Below are 26,522 nucleotides of genomic sequence, written 5' to 3' on the forward strand. Positions count from 1 at the left end.
GCTCACCACTACTGTTAGTCTAAATTGATTGCCTCGTCGACTTTGTCTAGTTTTCGGGTAAATATGAGGTCCCTGGTCACAGAGGGACCTCATACCCTATCACCAGCAAAGAATAAAAGTATTATGGGAATCAAGCATACCGGTACCCATTTGTCAAAAATGATACTTCCTCAGAAGTGGCAGTGATGAAATGTTAATGAGTGTTCAAGCTCTAAGAGCAACAACACCATACTACAAACTTTATTAGATTATTTGCACTTTTTAACAAAAATTAAGAGCTTTTGTGATTAATGGAAAATTTATGAAAACCTACATGCTGAACTTTTTGGGCACTTGCTTGGGAAATGTATTATTGCTTACCACAAGGGAGATAATTTGGACATTGTAGGGTTCGTCAATATCAGGCAAAGCAAACACAACTTGAGAGCTGAAGTCTGTGGTGTAGTTCCAGCAGTGGAGCAGTCTCATAACCTGGTTGTGGTATCTCACCTTGACACAAACTTGTATGTTCTCACCTACAGCATGTCTAGCACTGCTGTCCATACTCTTCATCATCACCTGTAACATACTCAGTGTATTAGGCAAACACAACTTAAGAGCTAAAGTCTATGGTGTAGTTGTGAAATGTAACCATATAGGTCGATATGAACCAACATTAACTAATAAATTGTAGAAAAAAGAGGATAGCAGCTAGCTTACCTTGAAAGTGTGGGTAGGCCATAGAACAAGTAGAAAAACACTGTGCACACAATATTTCGTCCCCTAAGGGACTTTGTCAAGTGTAGAGAAAGAGTTACAAAATGGCTGCTGTCATGGCTGTTGTCAACTATGCAGGGTTGCCACATCTCATTGGTCTATTTACAACTATGTACACGACTTTATATACACACACACATATAACATTAGTCCCTTAGGGGACAAAATATTGAGTGCACGGTGTTTTTCTACTTGTTCTATGGCCTACCCACACTTTCAAGGTAAGCTAGCTGCTATCCTCCTTTTTCTACAATTTAAAATCCTGGCCTAGAGCCTTTCCTTAAACAAAACCAACATTAACTAATAGTTTGTTAATAATAGGTTACAAAGTAGAAAACCCTAAATCAAACGGACAACCGAGCCAAAAATGGCAGGCGTTCAAAGATATAAAGAATTTTAGAATTTTGCCAATATTGATTGCAAACTCTTACTTACATTCCCCTTGTAGGGTAGGCCAGGCTTGAAGTACTGAGAACACTGGAAGAGCAATCTGAATGGTTGATCGTACACAGGGCTCTGTGTAGTCGCTGAGTGTGAGACTGCAGTACCTATCTCTGTGACAATCGCAGTGAGCTGCACAGCTGTGGGACGCACTAGCAGGTCTGCCAACCCGAGCTCACCACCAGTCATTGTCACCAGGACACAACCAGTGTAGCTGTTGAGCTGGAAATAAGTCTCAAACATGGAAATATGGACTTGAGGAGTTTCTTTTGGATAAGGGTAGAGTTTCCTAGCTTAGCTGATGAAGTACAGAGGCTTACACAAACACACAAAAGGCATATTACATAAGCACTGATACGTCATAAAAGTATGGGATTCCTTCAGACACTATAGATGATGAGAGAAAAATTTACTGACATTCATTTCTCATCAATCTACTCACTGAAGAATTCAGTCCTATACTAGAAAAAGTATCAATCAGTTGTTATGTGATTAATTTTTTATCTTATTATGTACTGTATAAGTTTCCCTGAACTTGATTTTTTTTATGTAAGCCTTAGCTAGAGGCAACCTCTTTAAAAATCCTGTATCAGCCATATAATTTTATATTTAAATAAACACAATGTGCTCTAAAGAGTTTTTGGACAAATATTAATTATAGTGGAATACTAATTTTGGTGTTAAAAGTACAGGGTGTTTATAAAAAAACTTTACAACTTTAAACAATCATAAAACCTTTATTTTTTCACTTACAGCTATGAAACAAAAATTAAAATTTAGGAAATTTTCTCAAGTTTTATTTACATGATAAGAAGTTTACCTAACTTCAATGTGCTTCCCGTTGTTTGCTCGCAAAAAATCAAGTCGACATTCCAGTTCTGACCAAACACGACGCAAAATTGAATGATCTATTTCATCAAACGCTCTCCTGATCCTTTCTCTTAGTTCTTCTTTGTTGTCCACTTTACTAGCGTAGACACGATTCTTAATAAAACCCCAAACAAAAAAGTCACATGGAGTTATATCTGGTGACCTAGGAGGCCAATGGCCCACCACGGCCAATCCAACGATTTGGGAATTTTTGATCCAAACAATCCCGAACAAACCTCTTCCAGTGCGGGGGAGCACCGTCCTGTTGAAAAATTACATTTGGCTGTAATTCTTCTAGTTGGGGAAAAGCAAAATTCTCCAACATATCAATCCGCCGCACATCTTCATCGCTTACACGGGGTCGACCGTTTCCTCTCTTGTGATTCAAACTGCCAGTGTTCATAAACTTATAGTACCAAGCCCTAATTGTGGGTCTTGAAGGAGGATTCCTATTATATCTTGTCCGAAATCTCCGTTGAACAACAATATCAGATTTCGTTTCAATGAACCACTCCACACACTGCGCTTTGATTCGTGCTTCCATTGCGATACTAATGAGACTTTTCAATTATTTGTTTTTTTTTACCAAACAACAATGTAAGGCCATCAGCTGATTGAACTGCCAGCTGATTAAAACTTTTTGAGCAGCCCTTTCATGTGGTGTCAATAGGAAACGTTTATGTCCCATGGATCATGAATGGGAGAATGTTAAAGTTGTAAAGTTTTTTTATAAACACCCTGTAGTATGATAATTTGGATTATTAATGAATATCAAATGCATTAATTAACATTAATTAAACAGTTATTAACTAAACAGTATATTATTTTAAAACACTTTTTCAATTAATTAATTAATTTATAACACTGCTTAGAAACCCTTGACTGTGATAGTTATCTTATGCAAAGTACTTATCTTAAGGAATTTTGTTAGGCTTAGTCGCTTAACCCCATTAATAATGGTTGCTTTATGTAACAAATTTATTAAACTGCAATGAAACCCAAAATGTGAAACTACCCTTTTTATAAACCATTTTACCTTGACAGCATGGTTTATATTAGGCTGATCAGCGGCTCTTGATCCCAGGAGTTTGATTTCAACACGAACATTTCCTTTAAGTACTTCTCCATAACTGTACCTATTAAAATCATCAAATAATCAGTCTTTTAACAATGATCATGTTTATAGCTAGAACTAATTTACACATTGATAAATTTGCTGTGCAATCCCTACTAAACTCAATAATACCGTCAACTTCCACCCAAGACACTGTTTATTTACGGATGGCCTCTCCCGCCAGCTGTTCACACATCATTGAGCTTAGTATGGATTGCACATGTACGGGATTCAAACCAGTACATATAGAAAGATATCAACACTACACTCCTCAGTGTAACACCTATGCCAATGATTCTTACCTGCAAGCGCTTATAGCAATAGCGACAGTTCAGCTGATGGTGGCATGATAGTTGCCATGCCACCATCAGCCGAACTGCCGCTATTGCTATAAGCGCTTGCAGGTAAGAATCAACAAACTAAAACTAACACCCCAAGCTATACTCGGGCTTAGGCTTTAAAGTGTTAAAATTTAGGAAATTTACAAAACATATAAATACCAAAATCATATTTATAATATATTTAATTTAACTTACTTGGCACATATATCCCATGAAACAACAGGCGAGTCTGGAAGAATTTCTTTAGGAGGTTTTATGTCAACTTGAAATATTGCAGGAGTATACTCTTTGACTACAAATGTTTTTTCTACTGTGAAGGACAAACTGTGATGAACCTTGATTTTCCATTTTCCCTGATAAAAGAATAAACACATTAACTGTTGTTATTTTTATTTATAACTGTGAATAACAATTTTTAACTTTCATATCTCAAAGAAACTATGAAACTGTTAAAGTGAGTGCTTTACATAATAATACATAGGCTACCCTCATTAAATCTACATTCCTGTCACTAGTATTGACAAAAAAACTTGTTTTGAAATAATTTGTTTATTTTTGTATGGGGAGGAACACAAGATAAAAATGCCTGATTAAATAAATAAATAATCCATACTAAATACATGGAGTTCAAAGGGTCAAAGAAAATACGGATTCCGTCAACCAACATTGTTTTAAACAATCGTCTAGCCAAAAATAAATGTTGTGCGGCTTGGGTTAAAGTTGACGGTGAGTTTTTTATAAGTTGTAACTAAAGTCAAGCATTTTACAGTTTTTAGTATTATGAATAAATAGAAAGATTAGAAATTATTACAATGACAACACACATTCTATGTGTGCACTGAAAACTTGTATAATGTCATTTGGAAAACTATTTTTGGGCTTGTAACAAAACTGAAAAACGTGATAAATCTCAGCACAACTAAAGAACAGAAAACCCATAAAATTCAAAGGGTAAAGCAATTAGTCCAAAGTAATACACTAAACAACAAAAACACACTACATACAGGGCCGTCCGAAGTGGGGGGCAACCGGGGCAAGTTGCCCCGGGCGCCGTGGCTGAGGGGGCGCCGCGCAGCGGCTATTTGTATTATTAACATAGTATTAAAATATGCGAATGCGACTATTACTGGGGGGGAGGGGGCGCCACGACCACTTTTGCTCCGGGCGCCGCCAACCCTAGAGACGGCCCTGACTACATAAACAAACTAACAAAAACTAACCAAAAACGGCTCCTTGTCCAAAGTGAATTGAAGTTGTACAAGTCCATGTTGAATAACCTCAACTTGACTCCACTGCTCAACTCTGACCCCAGAAGGAGACTCTATCCATATTTTACTGATCTGGAACATCAAAATGAGATACTCTCATGGAGGACATATAGAACAACATTTAAACGTTGTATTCCAAAGTGCTGAGAGCAGGATTCAAATTATTTTATCAATGGATAGAGCTCAGCTAGCTTACCTGAGAAAACTAGAGTTTAAGGGACTAAGAGTAAAAGAGACACAAAAAGTTACGAAATATAAATGATATTTCCCGAGTAGAGTGTTAAGACAAAACAAAAAATTATAAAACAAAAAAACAATATTTACAAACAAAAAATTAATTAAATAAGAACACCTTCGCAAGGGAATCCCAAACAACAGCGGGCTCCTGTATTGCGGGTATTGCATTGACTTTCTGCAGGCGTTTTTCATATATGAATACTGACTCCCTCAAGAGTCGAATTGATTTTTGATCACCACTGTATCAAATCGCGATTTGATGCATCTAATTAAATTGAATCAGATTTTTTAAGCATTTTCGATGCATCGCACCCCCCTAAATTTGTTTGTAAGAAATGTTTCGATAATTTATCTTAATGAATATTGTTAAACTCTATTAAGCTTTCATAAGAGTAATTCATACATTTAATTGATTTAATGACGTCAACTACTAACATAAGTCTAAAGGGACAAATTAATGAACATTTATTTATTAGTATGGCCGCATGGCAGCCGTGGCGCAGCGACGAGTAGAGTGGTCTTGACCTTGACGCAAGGTGTAGTGATGACGTACCAGCTGAATTCACAGAAAAAAGGCAAAGGAAGAAGAAAAAAATTCCTGGTGAGCTAAGTAATGACGAGGTCTCATCAAGAGTAGAGGACCTATATAAAACATATGCTAGAAATTATAGACCATAGAAATTATAGATCATGGAACTAAGTAATAGGTTTAATGCTTTAGACCACATCAATAGCAAGTTTGGATTTTTAAATGGGGAAGAAATCAAGAAAAATGCTGTTACAGGAATTGAGAAGCAAAGTTGTGGAATTAGCTGATTTGTACTTTAGTGATCTAAATAACAAGTGATAGAGCCATCTATACTCTATTCCACATTTACTGTGCAGTATGGAGTGTCCATAAGCAATACAGAGTGTTCAAATGGCAGTTTCAGCAACACCAGCAAATCTGAACTCATAAAATAATTGACCACTCTTCCTTTTCCTCAACCTCTCTCCAGGTTCCAGGAGCTGTTATCACTAAACTGAGGTCAACAGGAAGGTTATGGCATCCCACAAAACTTAACATGTTTAAATCGTTTACAACAAGCAAACAGTTAATTGACACTCCCGCCAAATCTACAAAAGAGCTTCCCATATGACGCAGCGAAGTAAATTCCCCATTTTTCTTTGCATATCTTTCCTTTTGTACATGATTATGTTCTTTCAGAGCATGATTACATTAGTTACCAAACATGGTTGGGATTGGCTAGCGTTAGGAAGGTTCGATGGTTTTAATACAAGAATTCAACAATTAATATGAGAATGAGAATGAGAATGAGAATGAGAATGAGATGAGAATGAGAATGAGAATGAGAATGAATGAGAATGAGAATGAGATTTTTATTTGCCAGTTAATATTCCATACAAATACATTGGCACGTCAAATTAGTCATAAAATATAACATTAATTAAAATCTAGTGGAGTCAGTGTTCTTGACATATAATCTTCTATTGAATATAATGGCTGATTACAAAGAAAGTTATTTATTTTAATCTTGAAATCCTTATCATTAAGTAATCTTATGGCTATTGGTAACTTATTATAAAATTTACTGCTTAAAGTTAATGGTTTTTTATCAGTTTTAGCAAGTCTAACATAAGGAAGATTTATATTACATTTTTGGCGAGTATTATGGCAGTGTATATCTCTCCTATAATCTAACTTATCTAATTGTGGTCTTAAGTATAACAGGCATTGCTTAATAAATAGAGAAAACAGTGTTAATATTTGGTATTCTTTAAAAAATTCAGTGCAATCATGGTGCCTATCTACAGCAGCTATTACCCTAATTGCCTTTTGCTGCAAATTGAAAATTTCTTTTGCATGAGCAGAAGACCCCCAAACAAGCAACCCATAGCTTATATGGCTATGAAAAAGTCCATAGTATGCCTGTATGAGAGAAGGCCGTTCTAGTTCGCCACATAATTGTTTAAGAGCAAATATACTTGAACTCAGTTTATTTTTTAAAACTATAACATGGTCATGCCAGGTCAAAGTAGAATCAAAAGTTAATCCTAAAAATTTTGGATTTCTCTCATCCATTGGCCTACTGTGTACTTCACGAAGGTTAAACAAAACAGTTTTTGTCTTATCATTATTTAGAACAAGATTATTAGAAATTAACCAGTTTTCAGCTAGCTTTAGATTATGCATAGAGTCAACCAAAAGTTGTTCATGATCTGCATGTCTAGTAATGATGGTTGTGTCGTCGGCATATAATACAATATTTGCAGGGATATTAACACTTAAATCATTAACTACTACCAAAAACAACAGAGGCCCAAGCACAGATCCTTGGGGAACTCCACAATACACAGGCTTAATAGATGATGCATCCTCTCCCAAAACTACATACTGTGTTCTGTTTGACAAATAAGATCTAAATAAATCTAACACTTTACCTTTAATGTTATGATATTCTAATTTTTTTAACAAAATTTCATGTGATACTCGATCGAAAGCTTTACTAAGATCACAGAATGTAATTGCAGCAAAATCCTTATTTTCATAACAGTCGAGAATTTCATCAACCAAGGAAGTAATGGCATGTGTCGTTGAAAGCCCTTTACGAAATCCAAACTGTTCTGTACAAAGGAGTTGATTTGATTCTAAGTATTGCATTAACTGTTTACCAATAACTATTTCAAGAACTTTAGACAGAACAGGAACAATGGCAACAGGCCTATAGTTACCTATTTCATCTTTTTTTCCTTTTTTGTAAATAGGATGAACTTTACTTATTTTAATGATATCAGGAAACACACCTTGAGCCATACAGTTGTTAATCAAAATTGTTAATGGGGTTACTAAGTAAGGTATGGTCTCCTTAATGAGAGCATTTGTCATTCCAAAATGATCCGTGCTTTTTTTTGGAGCTAACTGTTTTACTACATCTAAAACATCATTTTCCGTCACATATTTAAAAACTAAATCTCTAACACTATCAGGTACTACTTTTTTCCTTAAATAATGAGTAAAGTTACAACAATTACTTATTCCTACATTTTGACTAGAATTTACATTATCACAGGCAGTATTCACAAAATATTCATTAAATTCATCTGACTTAAAATAATTATCTACTCTACATTTGCTTGACTTATTTTTATGTTTATTTACAATATTCCATAAAGCTTTTGTTTTATTTTTGGCGTTTTCTATGGCATTAGCATTTTCCCTTTTTTTGGCATTTTTAATCTTACATCTATACACATTTTTAAGTTTTCTGTACTCATTTCTATACCAAACAACATTTGTGTCTTTATATAAATGGTAGAGAGAATCCAATCTTTCTTTAAGTTTTTGTAGCTCTGAATTATACCAAGAACATTTGTTGGAGGTCTTCTTTTTCCTTTGACATTTTTTTACATGTTTTACAAAACTAAGGTTAAAATAAAAACACAAAATATTTATAAAACTACTAAATGCTAAGTTAACATCGTTAATGTAAAATACCTCTTTCCAATTTTCTTTTCTTAAATAATACTTGAGTTCTCTTATACCAGCCTCAGTTATTTTTGTGACCGTTTTACCTTTACATACAGGAAAGTAATCCTTCTCTTCCACCCTATAATAAGTAAAAACTTGAGCAAGGTGATCACTAACATGTTTATTAACCACAGAGGCTGTATAATTATTTTCTAATGAGGTGAATATGTTGTCCAAACAATTATTACCTCGCGTAGGCTCATAAATTGTCATATGCAACCCATACATACTAAAAAGGTTTAAAAGGTTTACAGAGTCACTATCATTACTAAGAAAGTTAATGTTAAAGTCGCCACATACAATTGACTGTTTTTTCTGCCGATTGATTTGGCTTAGTAACTTTTCTAAGATGGTAAAAAAATTTTGCACATTTCCATTAGGACTACGATATATGGTTACTAGCAATAAATTCATGTTTATTATTTCAACAGCTGCTATTTCACAGTCTAAATCAACAGATAATTTATTCATATCATCCATTACTTTGATACATGATGGGTCATAGCGAGAAAAAATTGCTGAGCCCCCATGAATTCTAGAAGTTCGGCAATAGCTAGTTACATGATGAAGGTCGCTAATTGAACATATGTTGATTTCATTAACTTTTAACCAGTGTTCAGTTACACAAAGAAAATCTAAATTCATTTCTTTTGCAATCAATTCCAATGTATTGACTTTATTCAGAAGACTTTGACAATTTTGGTGATAAATTGTTACAGTATTTTTTGTGTGAACATTATTATAACTTTTATTACCTGTAAAACTATTGATTTTTTTCTTGTTTGTAGTTCTACCATTTATTAAAACACTATTACATTTGCTGGACTTACTTAAGCTAATTTCATCACAACTAGTAAAATTTATTAAATCTATGGGTGGGTCAGAGGGTCTAGTTGTTGTCGATGAACCGTTGAAGCCGGTGGGGTGGAGTTTCCCGACAGCAACTCTGTTCCTGGAGGAGGTGGTTGACTCGTATCTCCTGGTCTCTGAGGGCATCTTGACATCACTGGTACAGACACACCAGGCTCTTCTGTGTTAGATTTTCTTACTAATGGTTCCGGCAGTGTTTCCTCCAGTGGATGGTTGGGCTCAGGAATATGTACAGCAGCCATGTTAGGAACTTCTGACAATGGATTATGGGTTTGAAGATCGATCTTCTCCATGGGAGCGTAAAAAGACTTTGCTACCCCACAGATTTTTTGGGATAACCATAGTTTACCTTTGTTGTTCAGGTGCAAGCCATGGTGGGTATGAAGGTGCCTCCCTGCTTCATATGCATTTACCATCTTTACATTGGAGTAATTACAGCTCAGTTCACTCAGGATTCTATTTGTTTTCCGAATTTATGTTTCTGAATTTATGTTTCTCCCATTTATGTTTTCCGAATATACGAGAGCTATTCAGAAAGTAAGGAACGTTTCGTTCTGATGCTGCTAGGGGCGCACTGTTCTCGTACATTTTGGTGCGTGCACACTCGGCAACTCATTCAGCGTCCAGCCTTGACAATGGGAACATCCTCGCGCTGCCTGTATTTTTGCAATTTTAACAAATGATGTGCAATGCACTTGAAATCCCGCCAACTGGCTACCGTCAACTGAGAGGTGCGGTCAGTGATACAGGTTTTTTTGGCATAAAACTTAAACAAATAGACATTAATCACCAAGTTTGCTAAGTTTACGGAAACAACGTATTGAAGTAAAGTTCTGAGAAAAAATTGCGCATTCAGTTTTAAAATGGTTAAACTGACGTCCATGAGTTATGACAAAACGAAGGGCGGACGCACGAGCATTGTAACTGATGGAACTGGTCGCTTAATTTGAAGAAAAGGTTCTAAAAACCGCCGATTCACAATGACAGAGTTTTCGCTTTATTCCCACAAGTTTCACGGACTTTGTTGTTTGAAATTGTTGAACACATGAAAGCACTTTTTCATTCATTCATTCACTTACAAAACTTTTAATCACTTTTACTTTGTATTAATGATTTTTACTACTATTCTAATTTTGACTATACTAAAGTCAACATGCAAATCATCAACTCAAAACACCAATCCATCAATAGCGAAGTTACAGAAATAAGGTTTAGCTCCTTCATGAGGATCATGAATACAGTTGACGCAACCAAGATAACAATAAACATAATGATTCCAGCAATAGTAATAGCATGACTATCTCCCATAAAACCTATACTGTTCCGTGAACATCCAGGTATATTGAGTATAGGGTCAAGTTCCAAGCCTAGTTAGCGTCTTGGACTTCGTTGCGGGAGGGACAAGTTTAATTCTAGTAACGTTTGAGGAGTGAACCGCTTTCTCTCAAAAAGTGCTTGAATTACAGTTTTGCAAAGTGCCACTAGCCCAGTGTTCCCAGATTGGCCGTGGTCGAATATCGTACACACAGTACTAAATTATCGTATTTCAGGCAAAATTATCGTACAATTTTAAATAACCATCGTAACTGGCTTGAGTATTGATGTTATTAATAAATACCTAATAGACTTATATATTTTTTTATTATAAATCTTAAAATTGCCATAAACCATATTATTTTTAGTTTTGTACGTTGTAATCATAGTAACTCATATTATGTGAATATTTCTCAACCTCAACACAAACACTACACCTGTATTTTCCTTCCACCATGCAATACACACCAATAATTCACCAATTGGGCGAGATTATGTACGGAAGGTCTATCATATATGGTAACAGAAACTGACTTTCCCGCGATGTAGGAGAAGCAGAAGAAGCAGAAGCATTCAAGCAGAAGTTCAGAAGCACATGTAATGGAAATGTTTTCGTTTTAATTTTATTCATAACAGTTAACTTATAGGTTTCATAAGATTGATTTTTTATGTATTGATTTTTACATCCCATCTCTAATAAATACTGAGTTTTTATTTAAAACAGCAAAAATGTTTCCGAATTACTTTGTATAACCTCCCTAACCAATTTTGTAAAAGAGTACTATTCAACTGCCAAAATTATCGTACAAATAGCATTATCGTACGGTGACGTATCGTACATCGTACGGGAGGCTAAATTATCGTACAAAACGATAATTATCGTACGTCTGAGAACACTAGCCTAAAGAATAACACAGTCTTTCTTTGGTTTACAAAAGAAATCTCACCTTGCCATTGAAGGGTTTCAGTTTGTGATTGAGGGTGACAACTCGGAAGTTGACTTGTTGTCCAGGCTTGTAGAGAGGCTTGTCAGTAGATACAAGCACTACAAGAGGATCAGCTTGTAGTTGAACAGTCACTTCACTGTTAGAGGTTAGATCAGGATCAGCTGACTGTAGATGTACCACGAGTCTGCCTTGCTGTTCTGTTGTTACAGGTACCACTAGCTCAATACATCCCACTGTGAAAGGATGGCAAAAAGTTGTTACTTATGGCAAAAATCACTTGAATGAATTGTTGGTAAATCAACATTTCAACACTCACTCAACACAAAGAAATCATAAAATTTTGGACCGGATAGGGAAAATACAGATTTATGAGAATTGCCCTATTTGTAATTTGTTTACACTACTTTTTAAGGGAGCAGGCCAAGTACTGGCTTTGTTACCTTCAAACGTTTGATAGGATCTATTTGATATCCTTCTCAAAACCAGTCTAAATTATATTAAGATTGTTTTGAATCATAATTTATTGTTTATTGTTGTGTTGTTATGATTTAATTGTTTTTAAGGTGAGCTGATACAGTTCTAGAATGAACTGTACTGATAAAGCACAACTGTTGTTTTGCATTAGTGGCGGCAACAGGACTTAAACCCTCGACATTCCTGGATTCATAATCCGTTGCACTACTAGGCCCCAACTCACAGAGAAGTTCCGAAATCCTTTAATGGGAACTCCTCATGTACCTACTTAAACTACCAGAAATATGTTTCAAGGTAAAAAATTGATATTCACCAGAATTAATGGTCCAAGAAGTTTTAGACAGGATTTGCCCACTGAATGTTCCAATCAGAGAAAGCGAGACTTGAGCTGGACTAGATGTGTTGTGAAGGGATACGCAAACATTCTCAACTGAGCCAGAGAGAAATGTACTGGGTGCTGTGAGCAAGAAGCCCCTAAAGAAAAACAAAAAATCATATATACGAGTGAAAATTTTCAAATGTACGTTTTTATGTCCCTGGCCTTTTACTTCGTAGATACTGAATATTTAGTTTATCATTATTTGTTTTAGTATTTTTTGGGACGGGGGCAACATGGTTGGTGTGGAACACACAATTATTTGGCTTTAAATAGGTTCTAGGTATTTTTTTGTATTTTTAAAGTCTCGAAACTCACGACCGTCACGTGTCCCTACGGTACATTTTGCAACTTTCATGCTGTTTTTAGAATATTTATTCATGCCAAATTCATAATGTCATATTTTTATTACATCAATAGTTATTAAACTTACAAAAAAGGAGCATATGATAATTTTGTTTTCATTGTGAACTGACTACCATGACTAAATAGGCCTGTCTCTTGATTTGACGTCACGACCATTAGGGAAAAAATTGCAACTTTAGAGCACGACATATCATTGTAAATTGAACAGTTTAGTTCAATTGAAACACATATTTTTATTATAACTATCAGTATAATTGAAAGATTGTTTAGAAAGATTTAGATTATTCCAGACAATTCACGACCGTACTGCTTGACCCTGACCATCACGTTTATGATTTTTATCATAAAAATTTCAAAAATTAAAATATCATCATATTTCAATGTTTTATACACAAAAGAAGCACACCTCTATAAAGACATCACGATTTTTCGGGTCTCAGGTAAGTTTTTTCGGAGTTATACAAACTTAAAAGATTTTATTGGCTTTTTTCAATTTCTGAGTTTTTTTTATTTTTTTCTAGAAAGACCAAATATACCAAAAACTTAGTGAGCTGTTTATTGTATAATGGCCCTAAAAGTAAATTAATTTATAGCAAAACATAGTTATAAAAATAATATTAACTATTTTTAATATTCAGTTTTATATCCGTGATGGTCGTGACAAAATTTTGTGTTTTTCCATCTAAGATGCTCTATAAATAAAAAATTACCAAAGATATTGCATTACCATGGACATTTTATGAAACTTAAAATGTTAATAAAATAAAAATAATAATAAAAGTTTCAAAAAAACGGAACAACAATTTTTAAATGCGCTTTTCCTGAAAACGTACGTTTCAAAATTTTCACTCATACAAGATTTTTTGAAAAAGCCAAACTAATTTTACTCTTAAAAATATGTTTGCCTGTATAAATAAACCATTTTCATTTCATTTCATTTCGAAAAAGACCAAGAAACATCCTTTTCTATACTAGACTCTATCCGGGAAACGTATTATACACTACTTCAGGATAGGGCTACAAGGTTGCAGCATTAAGTTGGATCAAATCTATTAGCGATTAGTGAGATTTGCACCCAGCACTTTGAGAACAGAAGCCATTTTCTACTACTTGGACCAACTTGCACGCCTTTGGAGGTTCTTTAGGAAGATCCTATAAGGATCCACTGATTTTCAAATTTAAGTGATTTATTCATCATAAAATATGCTACCAATCAAAACAATAATAAAGTTTAAAAAGATAAAAAATTCTGTGACCATAATACTTTGCTTTGATTTTTTTTTGGATAAATTTCCAAATGATATATTTTTCAACTGGCTTTGTTTAATGAAAGGTTCTAGGCTAGGATTTTGGTTTGTAGAATAAAGGGATGTCAGCAAGCTTACCTCAGAAAAAGTACAGGCGAAAATACAAAAAATACACAATATTTGAAGTAGACAATACATCAAAGACAGTTTAAGAATAAAATAAATTACTTCAAATGAGCCACCGACAGGTGGTTTTACGTTTGGTGCCCCAATCGTGGGGCCCTGTGAGGATAGATGCACCTTTTGTAGCCTAGCTACAATCCTAAGGCCCGCGCTGCTTTAAACTACTCACCCTGGAACAACCTACATAATGATTTTTACCGGAATACTATTCACGCTCAATTTTCTATTTACTTAGAAATAAACCCTTAAACCAAATTTGCCAATAGTAGAGTTAAATCTCCCATAACCTTTTTTTAAAGTATTAGATACCTTTAGATGACGTGTTATTTGACATAGTGTTCTCTGATGCACTTAAAACATTTCAAATTGATTAATTTTACCTATCCATAACTTCATTTCCTCCTTTAGGAAAACTATTTACATACTAGTCAGACAAAAACTCAAATTTTAGTTGCACAAATCTGGTACATGTACAATACTGCTTACAGCTTAAAGTGAAAACCCCTATAAAAGCATGAAAAGTAGAAATTCATTTAGCTTAATATGTCAGAAGAATTTTAGGTTTGAACAACTTGATATTTCATAATACAAGGAAATTATTAGAAGTGAAAACCTTTCAATACTCACTTGTTATGCTCAGCAAATGAATAACTCACTGGGAAAAATACAAATAACAAAATAATTATCATTTTTGCCTGTAAACTACAACCCAAATTACAGTATTAGGTCATTGCTACAAGCTATGATGCGACTTATTGGAACAATTGACTAACTGATTACCATTGACCTTTGACATTATTCCTAAAACAATGTTATCTCATTCACCACGATCAAAGAGTATTGAGTTTCCTAAATCATAAATTTAAGTAAGTAAGTAAGTAAATTTAAGTGCAGAAAGGAAATAATTTATAAGAAAACATAAATTTAACATAACTTTATTATTATGTTACCACATTTTACTTAAAAACTAAAGTTTGCTAAGCTTTTGTAATGATTTGATGCATTTAGTTTGGGGCCATTAGAGCACAAAACCACAGTAAAAATTAAGAACAGTAATGAAATCTGTTTAAATTAGCTAAAATTTTTAAATAACTACAAAACACAAAATCAAGAGGTTTTAAAACTTTTTCTAGCAAACTCATTAAGAACTAAACAGAAGATAATTTGAAACAATTAAATTGGAAAACATTACAGGTAAAATAATATTACAGTTCAGGTAATTCTTGGAAATAAGAATCCTTTTTTGTCTTCTAATTCCAAGTTATTAGTCATCAAGAATGATAACCTCACTAACCTGAAATAACAAAAACACCATCACACAAAGAGCAAAAATTTAATGAAATTAAAGAAAGAATTGTTTTGGATGGTACTAAAATGGATTTTTTCTCATCATTACAAAAGAGTAGAACTCACACTTGGTTTAGTATAATATCTAATAACGGAAGAAAAATTATTTACTTAATATTAGTCATTAGACTATTCACTCACGTTAGACAATTATTTTAACTACTCAATTACAGTAGCCTACTGAGAATGGTATTGCCATTCCGACATAACAACATTACAAATATGAAAAATCAAGCAGACAATTTTAAATATAAAATTAAATTAACAATAGAGAAAGAAATCAAAGACATGATTTAAGATTTTTAATCTAATTCTAGGATTCTTCTCGGTATTAAAGGGCTAGTTTTCTACTGGGCTATCCAGAAAATAGATTGCATTTTCATTTCTGTCCTCAAGGGGTGGGGTTAGCATTGCCATTTTGGTGTCAGATCGTTACGCAGCTTAGTCAGCATCTATATCAATATCAATTAATATAAATTATTTAAGATGGGGACGCCACTATGTGCGTATTTTAACCCAAATATGAGTGAAGGATGAGTGTTGGATGAGTGGCGCGATCTTGTAGTCTTGTTAGTGACTGAGGCCGACATGTTCCTTAGACACAGCTGTTAATTAATAGCCCATACAGCTAATGGCAACTAAGGGACCTACAGTTTATAGTGGAATCCGAACCACATGTTTCCTTGTAATTTACGAATTGGTCTAATTATCAGGATAGTACTGCGGATAGTCGTAGTACTCACTAGTGCGGACGTTAATCCGCACCAGGGAGCATCGCATCCACAGTGCATCCCTATAAATATCCACAATTCGTGACCTCCTAGTAGTTGGATTACAAAACGACGCCACCCGTCTCAGTCAATTGTGCTAGCTAGAACTACTACCTAGAACTACTGCCGATAGATAACGGAAGCTTAGTAACATTATCACTGAAGGTAGAGTGGGTCATAAAATTAAGTAATGGCCGAACTAACGTTCACGATGAAGAGCGAAGTGGAAGACCTAGCATAGTGACTGCCGAACTTGTCAAAAACCTTAATGCTGAAGTCAGTAAAAGCCGAAAATTCACAACAATTACAGAACTCTACGAGTTTTCCACAAATTTCACGAAGTTTGTTGCACGAGATCATCACCGAAAAGCTTGGTCACCACAAGTTTTGTGCAAGATGGATTCCAAAAATCTTGGCAGACATTCACAAAAATCAGCAAACGGCTGTAGCAATAACATTTCTGGACGCTTACGATAAAGATTGTGACTCATTACTTTATCACATCATTACTGGTGACAAAACACTGGATAAACATGTGAACTGCGAGACAAAATTGCGGTCAATGGAGTGGGGGTACACAGATTCCCCCCAAAAACCAAAGAAATGCATGCAAACGTTGTCGGCATTCGACAAGGAAGGTGATGATGACTGTTTTTTGGGACAGGAAAGATGTAATTTTTGTAGACTCCCTGGAAAGAGGCACTACTATGAACTCTCAAAGGTATTGCCAAACCCTTCAAAACCTCAGAAGAGCGATACAAAACCAGCACAGGGGAGAGTTAAGCTCAAAGATTCTGCTGATTCACGACAACGTGTGAATTGTTGCAAATGTGCCTCAAAATGGCATTTGTGAAGTCCTTGAATCTTTTAAGTAGGAGTTGCTTCCTCATCTGCCATACAGTCCCGACATGGCACCGAGCAGCCTCCACTTGTTCCCAGCAATGAAGGGGCTGACTATGCAGCATTTTGATTACGACGCACAGCTGCAAGAAGAGGTTTAACCAAGTGGTTGAAGGGTCAGGCGGCCGAATTTTACGACAAAATAAATTCCTAAGCTTGTCCATTGCTAAGTGCCTTAATTTGAAAGAAAATAAGTGTTCAAGTGTACATAAAAACAATTTTTTCCAAAACTTTGTTTATTCTTAATTCCAAAATGTTAACTAATTTCTGGATAGCCCTCTTATTTTGCTCTTTTTCTTACCATTTTGCCAAATTCAGAACAAAGAACAAAAACTACAAACTATTAGATTTGATCAAACCAAAAATGTATACATATCTTCTAATTTAGTTTTGTATTACTTACATTTTTTTTATCATAATTTGTGAACAATCTGACGTTCTCTTTTATTTTCTTCGGTTTAGCAGCGTAAGTATATTTATATCTCAAAGGAGTAAGAAGAGTTTGAGATTCCTGATTAGAAGAATCAGTCATTGAAGAACTAGTGCTAGGGCCGGGCTTACAGGCTATGGATGGACCAGATTTTTTGCGCCTGAAGGCACGGGGTTTTGCACTTTTTGTCACAGTGCTTTTACTGGAGTGCCAAGGGATATTGATGGAGTGAAAAGAATCATAAGTAGAAGAATTGGAGGCTGTTCTTGGCACTTCAAATACATCTTCACTTTTTATGATGCTTTCCTTCGTTTGTGGCAAATTTTCTTTAAATTCTCCAATTGTACTGATGCCTTTTCCAGATTTAGTTTTAACACGAGAACCTAAAAACAAAGTAAAGACAAAATTCATATTTAGTCAATGATTTAAAATTACTAAATACATTTCCTCCAGTATAATTGACAACCTTTCTCGGAATATATTGAGGAGGTGGTAAGAGGTATTTAATCTAGGCCTACACCTTTTACAGGTGTGTTATGAGTGTTGATTGTCACATCATTTTGCAGCAAGGTAGCTATACTGCTAACCCAATGGCGCTTAGAAAAGCTGGCTATTCATCAAATCTTACTTGTCAGTGCTAGTGTCACAATCAGTCTTTAGAGGCACTCGTCCCCGCCTGACGACGGTGACATGGTGGCTGAGTTGACAAAATTTGTTGAACTGACGAGTGTAGCTCTAAGATCTTTTTGAGGCCGAAGGAGACACAGATGTTTATTAAATTTTGGTTTTACATGGAAATGTGTTGAAATACTTAGAAGACATCAAACAAAATAGCCTAAACAAATTATATTGTCAAAGAGTTGAAAAATAAAGTGTCGACAAAGAGTTAAAGAAATAGTTATTTGTGGAACTAGTGTGCAAAGTGGCACTTTGCTGCACATGAGAGAAATGCTTACGTATGAGCCGCAGGCGAATGTGGAAAGTTTCTCGAGTGCAGCAAAGGCACTTTGCATTTGCGTTACACATATAAAGCATATAAAAAATTAGTCTCTCAAACACTATACAACTCGTTTATTAGGTGAGGTTAAATCCAAGCGTTGAACGAAATGGAGAAACGCTGCACCAGCTAATTCAAATCAAATCAAATCAAAATAGCATTTATTCCGCCAAAATATTTACAAATTACATCATGTTAGTTCCATACAGAAATGTTTACAATATTGTTTGGTATTTTAATAATATAAAATTTAATATAAACACTAAAATATTTGGATTTTTCTCAGCATTGAATCAGCAGCTTTCTGATTACCTACCGGTAGCACTTTATCCCCTAGCTACCCAGCTACTTTAAAAATATAAACAGGTAATTTCAAATTTAATACTCACTTATACTTTTATTTGCCATATGCATTTCCCTGGCATGTTTAACATAAGACTCCACAGACAGCTGTAGATAGTTAAACAACACTTGGTTGTCAAGAAGATCCTGAAAAATGGTTTGCATTAGGCTACTAATTTGACTATAACACAAAATGTTTTATACAAATTTATGATATTTTGGTTACCTATTTATTTTATTCAGTCTTAAAATTTATATATGAAAACAATAACTAAGAATATAGTAGCCAAAATGAATACATGGGTACAAAATGAATGTTTGTCTATAAGTATGTACCTAAAATGTTATGTTTATAAACTGGTTGGATTTAAAATCTATATTTAGTTTTAAATAGTTTTATCCCAACAGTATTTAGTTCAGTACTCATAATATTAAGTTGGATCTGTTGGATAATTGTCTTTGTTGAGCACGACTGTATGCTGTTACGCGGACAGTATACTGTTACTCGAAGTAGTCACTATCGTAGCACTGGAGGAACTGCACATGTGCGTGTGGGCGTGGAGAGACGTTGCGATGTAGCAACAGCGCCTGTTGCTATGGCAACCGCGTCAGGCTCTCCTAATAGTCAACCAGACAGTTCTCCGTCTTACTCCAACATCAGATTTCCCCACCACACCGATACAGAAGTTGTATCTATTCAAGTATAGTAAAGAATGTTATATGTTAACAATTTGTCAAATCAAACAGTGTGCAGAGTTGTCCAGGAAGTAAACATTTAGGTCTAGAGCTACAAAGGATGGGACTAGAACTGTCAAGGTCAAGAGTGTTTAAATACAATACACACCCTACTCAATAGGCTACACAGCCGCTTTATACTGTCACATGATAAACAGTATGCTCCAATAGAAAAGCCTGTTATTTGTTATTGGTTAAATGGTTTTGGATGCAAAAAAATCATAAACAAGCAAATTTCATCACAAGGAATTATTTGTAGCTCAAAGAAGGGTCTATCCATTACAAGTGATCCGATGGGGTTGCTTGAAAATTTTTAAGTAAATAATTTTCCCCCTAGAGTCCTAATTCCATTCTGAGCCGAAGGTGATTTAAAAACTTTTTGTTATTTTGACAGGGGCTATTCTTGTTTTGCAAAACTCACTAATTTTTTAGTATGTAAGAGTTTCCGTTAACTTGTATAGGCCTAGGCTCTAACTCGGACACCATGAACTCTTGAGAAATTGAAACAATATCCCCGCCGCAGCGAACCTGCAGACTAAGCAAATTTATATTTTCCTGATTTGATTTTCGCTTAAGGGACAGCCAATACAGTATTCTCAATTCTGTTTTATTAATATTTAGGAACACATATCTCAAAAACCATAAGAGATATCTTCACATTCAACTTTTTTTATAATTGGTTGATCTCTATGTATTCTATGATATAAGCAGAAAGTTTCAAGAAATTTGAGTCTTTTGAATTTTTACTGAATTATTAATTTATTGAAAAAATATTCCAGTTAAAAAACTAATTGAATTAATATAAAATATGTTTTTTATCTATCGCAACAAAACCCTCTGTTTATCTTGTACATCTGAAGGAGTGAAACAAAACAAAAAACAAATTATGGAGATATCTCTTTTAGTTTTTGAGATAGCCTAGGTGTTCCTAAAGTAAAAAATATTAGTTTTCGGAAAACACAACAAAACATCTGATTTAGGCCTACGGTAATAAAATAAGTAAGTGGGGAAATTACAAAATTACTTCTAATAGTCCAGCTGCATAAGATGGGTTGTCTGAGTTCTTTTCCTTATCAAATAGTTCCTCAAGTCTAAATTTGGTAAATTTTCTATTTTTTCAAACAAAAAAATCAAAATTTTTTCAGCCTAAATTTTTTGTTACCATGAAAACGTCAAAACTTAGCAACAAAGCGTTATTAAAACTTCAATGAAATTTTTTCTAGCCATCCGATTTTTGGATTTAAATTTTTGTCGTCTGACCCCCCTTAAATTTATTTAAATGACGTTAGTTTTAATGAGTAGGGTACATAGGTTTGCTGCTACAGGGAAGGTAATAAAGTTTGTTTTTGGTTGCATATTAATAGCTTATTATAAAATAAATAAATTTGCCAAGTTTGATCAAAATATATCCATAAACAAGCAAACTACAACAGTTTATTTATTTTCCATAAGATGTGAACTGCGTTCAAGGGTGTCGATGATGGCGTTCCCTTGATTTAGGGGATATGATGTTCACGATTTCATCTGTGATTGAGGTGACGATGACGATGATGATGATGTACTTTTGATGCAAGGGTAATGTTCACGATTTCATCACCCCTATCACGGGGAATTTCCAACACAGGGGTGGGGGCAGATAGAGTAATTTGTCCTAGGGCCGCAAGAACCCTAAATTTGGCACTGCTTATACCTAAGTCCAAGACACTAGGCTATAGCAAAAGACCATTAAAAAGTGTTTTTAACACATAACACATTCATGCAGAAAACATATTTTATTTCTACTAAAATATCTAAGATAATATAGCCTAACAGAAGAAGCCTAACTTACCAGTATTTTAGTAGTAGGTATCATATAAGTTCCTGGGAACTTCAATTTGTAATTCAATTTCATTTCACAAGAATTAGCATCAAAGAATACACAATCTGAAGCATTGAGTTCTTGCTCATCTAAAACATCATTTTTTGATGCCATCACCGTTATATGGTTTAATCTTGAATACTGTTAGCTGAAACTAGACAATATCAATTTGTAGGTTTTAAAACAAAAAATGGATATTCCTAAGTTGAGGGAACGGCCTATCTCGCCAATGCTAAATTTGCCATCTTTAGGTAGCCTAGGCCTACACTTTTCTTCAAAAGGTGTAAAGCTTTCAAAATGTAGGCTATAAATATCAACCCTTTATGTGTAAACAGATCCAATTTCAGAATTATTAATGAAGTAATGTATTACATTTGAAAAAATCTTTTGTAAGACACAAACAAATTTACAAATTTCACAAGACATAAATATTTTCCTTCAAAATTAGCAATGTGACAGTAATAAAAATGGGTCTAAATGTTAAATTCAAATGAATAATACTCGAATCAATGAGCTAGTGTCACCTGTCTGCCACGTTATCTTATGGGACGTCTGGCGCTTCACTACTTGTGACGTTGCCAATTCTACTAGGCCACGGCCTGGAGTTAAAGGTGGCCGTTAGAAAACTAACTGAATAAATAATTGATAAGATGTGTAATAAATTAAATATAAAACCTCCTTGATATGAAACATTCTGATACGGATTAAAAAATGTATTTTTATTTTTTCAAACTATTTACAAATACTGATATTTGATAATGATGTATAACTTTATCATCAAACCATGACAAATAGCCTACTTAACAAGCCCTTTCATGGAACATGGCCCATATTTATGACGAATCGGTTTGAATATTGTATTGATGATCCAAAAAGTAACTCTTGAGTGGGAGGGGGGAGGACTTTTCATTATGTTGTATCGGTGGTCTAAAAATAACTCATGACATGGGGCCCAAAAAATAAGTTTGCACGGGGCCCGGAAAAATCTGTTACGCCACTGATTGAGCCTTCTTTCTTCTTCTAGCCTACTTCATGATACTTTCAGATGCTTTGTCACTTTTCCACAAAATTAACTTTTTCAAATGTATACTACCTCCACTTTTGAAGTTACGCAGACTGAAAACTAGCTTTCGGGATGTTTTGTTTGATTTTTTCAAAGGGCTTACAATATCATATATGAATACCTATTATATCATTTTAAAAGAAATTAAAAAGGGAATAACAATCAGCAAAAAAACAAAATTTGTGTAAATAAAAGAAATTTGATCTGGCGCCCCTTAATATTTTACTTTTTGGTTTTGTTTTAGCCAACACCTTGTGGAGTTTTGCTAAACAGAATCTACAAGTCTGGATCATGGCCCCCACATTTAATTGTGGGCCCTGTTACCAGAATCTGGCTCGGGCCCCCTACCAACCAGGGGGTCGGGGGGGGGTATGGAATACCCCCCAGCGTAGAGGGGTGGTCCGGGGGTTTTCCCCCGGGAAAATTTTGAAAATGTCATGTATTTTAGTGAGTTTTTAAGGCAATCTAGGTATTAAATTTGTGAGTGGTAAATGGCACTTTTACAGCCTTTTTTAAGGAAGAAAAGAGTTCTTCAATGAGTTTTATAAGCTTAAAATTACAGGAATTCAGCAATTAAAACTATTACAGTATATCAATACACAAAAGCTCCATGCCTATTAATATTTTGTCCTTTTTATTTCCCTGTAAAAGGGTTTGGCTATCTTAACTGCTATAATTGTACTTTGTAATATGGAGTAGGAAAAAAACTTACGTAAATCGAGTTTAACAGCTTACACCAATGAAATCATATTTTATTCAGTGACAATTTTCATCAAGAATTTTAACAATACTACATTTTTTGGGAGTGAATACCTGAGCTGCCGAACTTGCGCGAGTAGTCACGGAGAAAAACGAATGTGCACGAGTAATGCCGAGAATGACCGATGCTGTCGATGCCGATGCTATCCAATCCATGCTTTAGTACAGTATTATACCGAGCGAATTGGGAAGAAAACTTAGGTCAAAATTATTAGGCCTACAATCTTTCATATTTTTAAAACTCCAAAAGTAAAGAATGTTTAAGTTTGTGTAAAATAACCTAGATTGCAATTATTAATTGAAATATTCCATACATAAAAGTGCAACCGGAACCAAATTTTGATATAACGGGACAAATAAGCGTCCCGAGAGGATTTGTCGGGATGGACCAGTCCCCCTAAAACGGGACTTCTGGTCACCTTAGCTATGGTACATAGTACATGTCAATTTTTCAATGCTTTACAAATTTTATTTTAACTTATAACTATAATGATTCATTCTTGAAACTATCAGTTCAATTATAAAACCAAACTTTGTTTATTATGGGGGGAATGAGGTAGGAGTGGCTAGGCGTCTGGCGGGAGGAAAGGGGTAGAGGGAGTTTGTGGAGCCGGCCACTATGGGGGCCCGAGCTGGCTGTTCTGCTGTTGTATAGTACATACGCACCTACGCACCTATAGTATTTAAATACTAGTATATACTAGTACAATACTAGTATACAATACTAGTATATAAACTTCCTTAGAATCAAGAATTAATATATTTTTAATTATTTAACTTTGTTTTTTGTAATGTATATATATATATATATTATTTTTTATCTTCAATTTATGATCTGCTGTAAAGTGATCTTCAATGGGGAAAAAAGAAAAAAAATGGGTAGGACCGGGCCCCCTGAGGGCCCGGGCCCTGTGACCAGAGTTGCACCAGCACCACCCTTGTGGGGGCCATGGTCTGGATATCCTAACAATGAAAATTAAGTACTGTGGTAGCCTAGATAGGTGGCACAATAAGGTTAAGTTAATGCTTGGGATTTATTTCCCCTTTTTAAGGAAGAAACTTTTCTTCCCTTAGTGCTTATCTGGGATTTGTTGTTAAGAAGCATTTAATAAGAGAATCACTAAATCTCCACCCCTGACAGGCCCACTTTTTAAAAACGGGCAGACTTAGCATATGCCCAGGGGCGCCGGTGGTTGAGGAGCGTCTGACAGGTGCCCCATATCCACCACCCACCTTCACTAGGAAAAAAGGGGGCGCTGCTTTTGGGTTTGCCCAGGGCTCCACTGACCCTTAACGCGGCCCTGCCCCCTGAATCACCCTGCTGACCATTATAGGTAGGCCTCTAGATTCAAGTGAAAACCACATGTAAGGTAGGTGCCCTATGGGGTTATACAACTAATAATTAACATTAAATAATTTATAAATAACACCTTTTTAAAATACCACGTTTTTAAAAGCACTACTGTATAAAGTAGAAAATAATTCATAAATATGTGAAGAGAATAAATACTTGTAAGATTTAAAACAAAATACGTAGGGCACATAAAATAGCCAATTTATGAAAACCTCCTCTTTATTACTACCGTACCTACCTATTATTGCATGCGTCCAACGTTTTTGTTTTTAATTCTTACAAGTAGGCCTATTTATTCTCTTCGCATATTTATGAACTTTTTTCTACTTTGTAGTGCGTTTAAAACGTGGTATTTTAAAAATGTGTTTTATTTATAAATTAGGCCTATTTCTGTTTTTTAGTCTTTGATGTTTGAAGTACGGTAACTTAGCCGTGCTAAGTCTATTTATAGTTAATACATAACCAAAACCTTTGTATCCGTAATCAGATGTTTCATATTTACTTTGAAATGTTTTGTTTTTGTTTATATTTTTAGAATCTCTCTGGAGCAGAACCTGGCACCTCTTAACCTCTGCTCGCGACACGCTTTTGACAGACTTCTGCCATGGCAGTGCTACCTCCAGTTATAATTTTAGCTCAGTGAAGTACCTACTTATTTACAGCTGACTTCAATTGATACAATTGGCTATTTATATTCTTCCAAAATGTAAACATTGAAAATTTGGAAGCCCATGAGGCGTAGCCCAAGGAAAATCTGGAAATAAAATGATTTAATATTTCATTGTCATCCAGCTTTGTTTCAAGTTTCAAGTCTCTAGCGCATCTGGAAGTTTGTTTAAAATTAATTGCAAAATTTGTACCGAACAGACAAGAAAGCGAGCTTATAGAAACGTTTTAAAATGATCATTAATTAATATAACTTATGCCCTTATAGGTAGGCCAAATCGCCACTAACTGGACTAAACCATCTTGCAAGAACCTCCTCTTAAAAACATTGGCTAAAATCCCAAGTCCACTATTGCAAACAAGCTACCTACCAGCTGAGGAGAGCTAAATGCTCGTACAACACAATCTGGAGCAATGTCTTTTGATTATGTTCATTGGCAGAAACTTAAATCTCTAGTCAAACAGAAGGAGAAGATGGAATGCAGATTTCAGTCATAAAATGTAGGCCTACGACGGTGGCGCTCAATCTCAGACAATACGTCGTAATAATGGTGAATGAGTCATTCATTACCTGGTTGGTTAGCTCAACTCTACAACTCAGATGGGGACACCACTATGGCATATTTTAACCCAAATATGAGTGGAAGACGAGTTCGATGTTATGTGGTAGCTTCAAAATAGATTAAGTTACTGAGTATAAGCCGATAAGATAAATTATTTCTTCAGCCAGGTCTATTTTTATCAAAAGCCAAATGATCAAGGCCTTTTAACTTACACCAGAGTGTGTTCTCGAACGTGAAGATAATCAGTGGAGCTGGTGGTAGAGCCTACAGTAGGGTGAACCCAAATAAGTTTTAGGTTAAGTTTAATAGGTTTCCTACTCAAAGATTACGCCTACTATTACAATTAAAATAGCTTAGGCTATATAAAGGCTGCACTTAATTTATTGTATTTCCTATTTGTTCTAA

General features: G+C 34.9%; 2 protein-coding genes across 2 annotated transcripts in view; both read right to left on the reverse strand.

The window, feature by feature from the left end:
* LOC128997529 (murinoglobulin-1-like) overlaps positions 1-15,047 on the reverse strand; it is a 40,877-nt gene extending 25,830 nt beyond the window's left edge. The window contains exons 1-8 of the mRNA XM_054423169.1: positions 14,961-15,047; positions 12,475-12,635; positions 11,688-11,920; positions 4,743-4,862; positions 3,718-3,875; positions 3,104-3,203; positions 1,192-1,419; positions 361-558 (exon numbers count right to left, since the gene is read on the reverse strand). Coding sequence (XP_054279144.1) covers positions 361-558; positions 1,192-1,419; positions 3,104-3,203; positions 3,718-3,875; positions 4,743-4,862; positions 11,688-11,920; positions 12,475-12,635; positions 14,961-15,022 — 1,260 coding nt within the window. The 5' untranslated portion in view covers positions 15,023-15,047. The remainder of the gene's footprint in view (positions 1-360; positions 559-1,191; positions 1,420-3,103; positions 3,204-3,717; positions 3,876-4,742; positions 4,863-11,687; positions 11,921-12,474; positions 12,636-14,960) is intronic.
* Positions 15,048-15,252: 205 nt separating this feature from the next.
* LOC128997090 (uncharacterized) lies at positions 15,253-21,860 on the reverse strand. The gene is made up of 4 exons (XM_054422668.1): positions 21,683-21,860; positions 19,167-19,266; positions 17,754-18,163; positions 15,253-15,627 (listed from the first exon to the last, which is right to left on the reverse strand). The coding sequence occupies exons 1-4, from the start codon at positions 21,824-21,826 to the stop codon at positions 15,598-15,600; spliced, it is 684 nt and encodes a 227-aa protein (XP_054278643.1). The 5' UTR covers positions 21,827-21,860; the 3' UTR covers positions 15,253-15,597.
* Between the last annotated feature and the right edge of the window lie 4,662 nt (positions 21,861-26,522).

This window comes from Macrosteles quadrilineatus, unplaced genomic scaffold, assembly GCF_028750875.1.
Source record: "Macrosteles quadrilineatus isolate MER2022 unplaced genomic scaffold, UCM_ALF_1.0 Scaffold_6__1_contigs__length_79288215, whole genome shotgun sequence".
NCBI lineage: Eukaryota > Metazoa > Arthropoda > Insecta > Hemiptera > Cicadellidae > Macrosteles > Macrosteles quadrilineatus.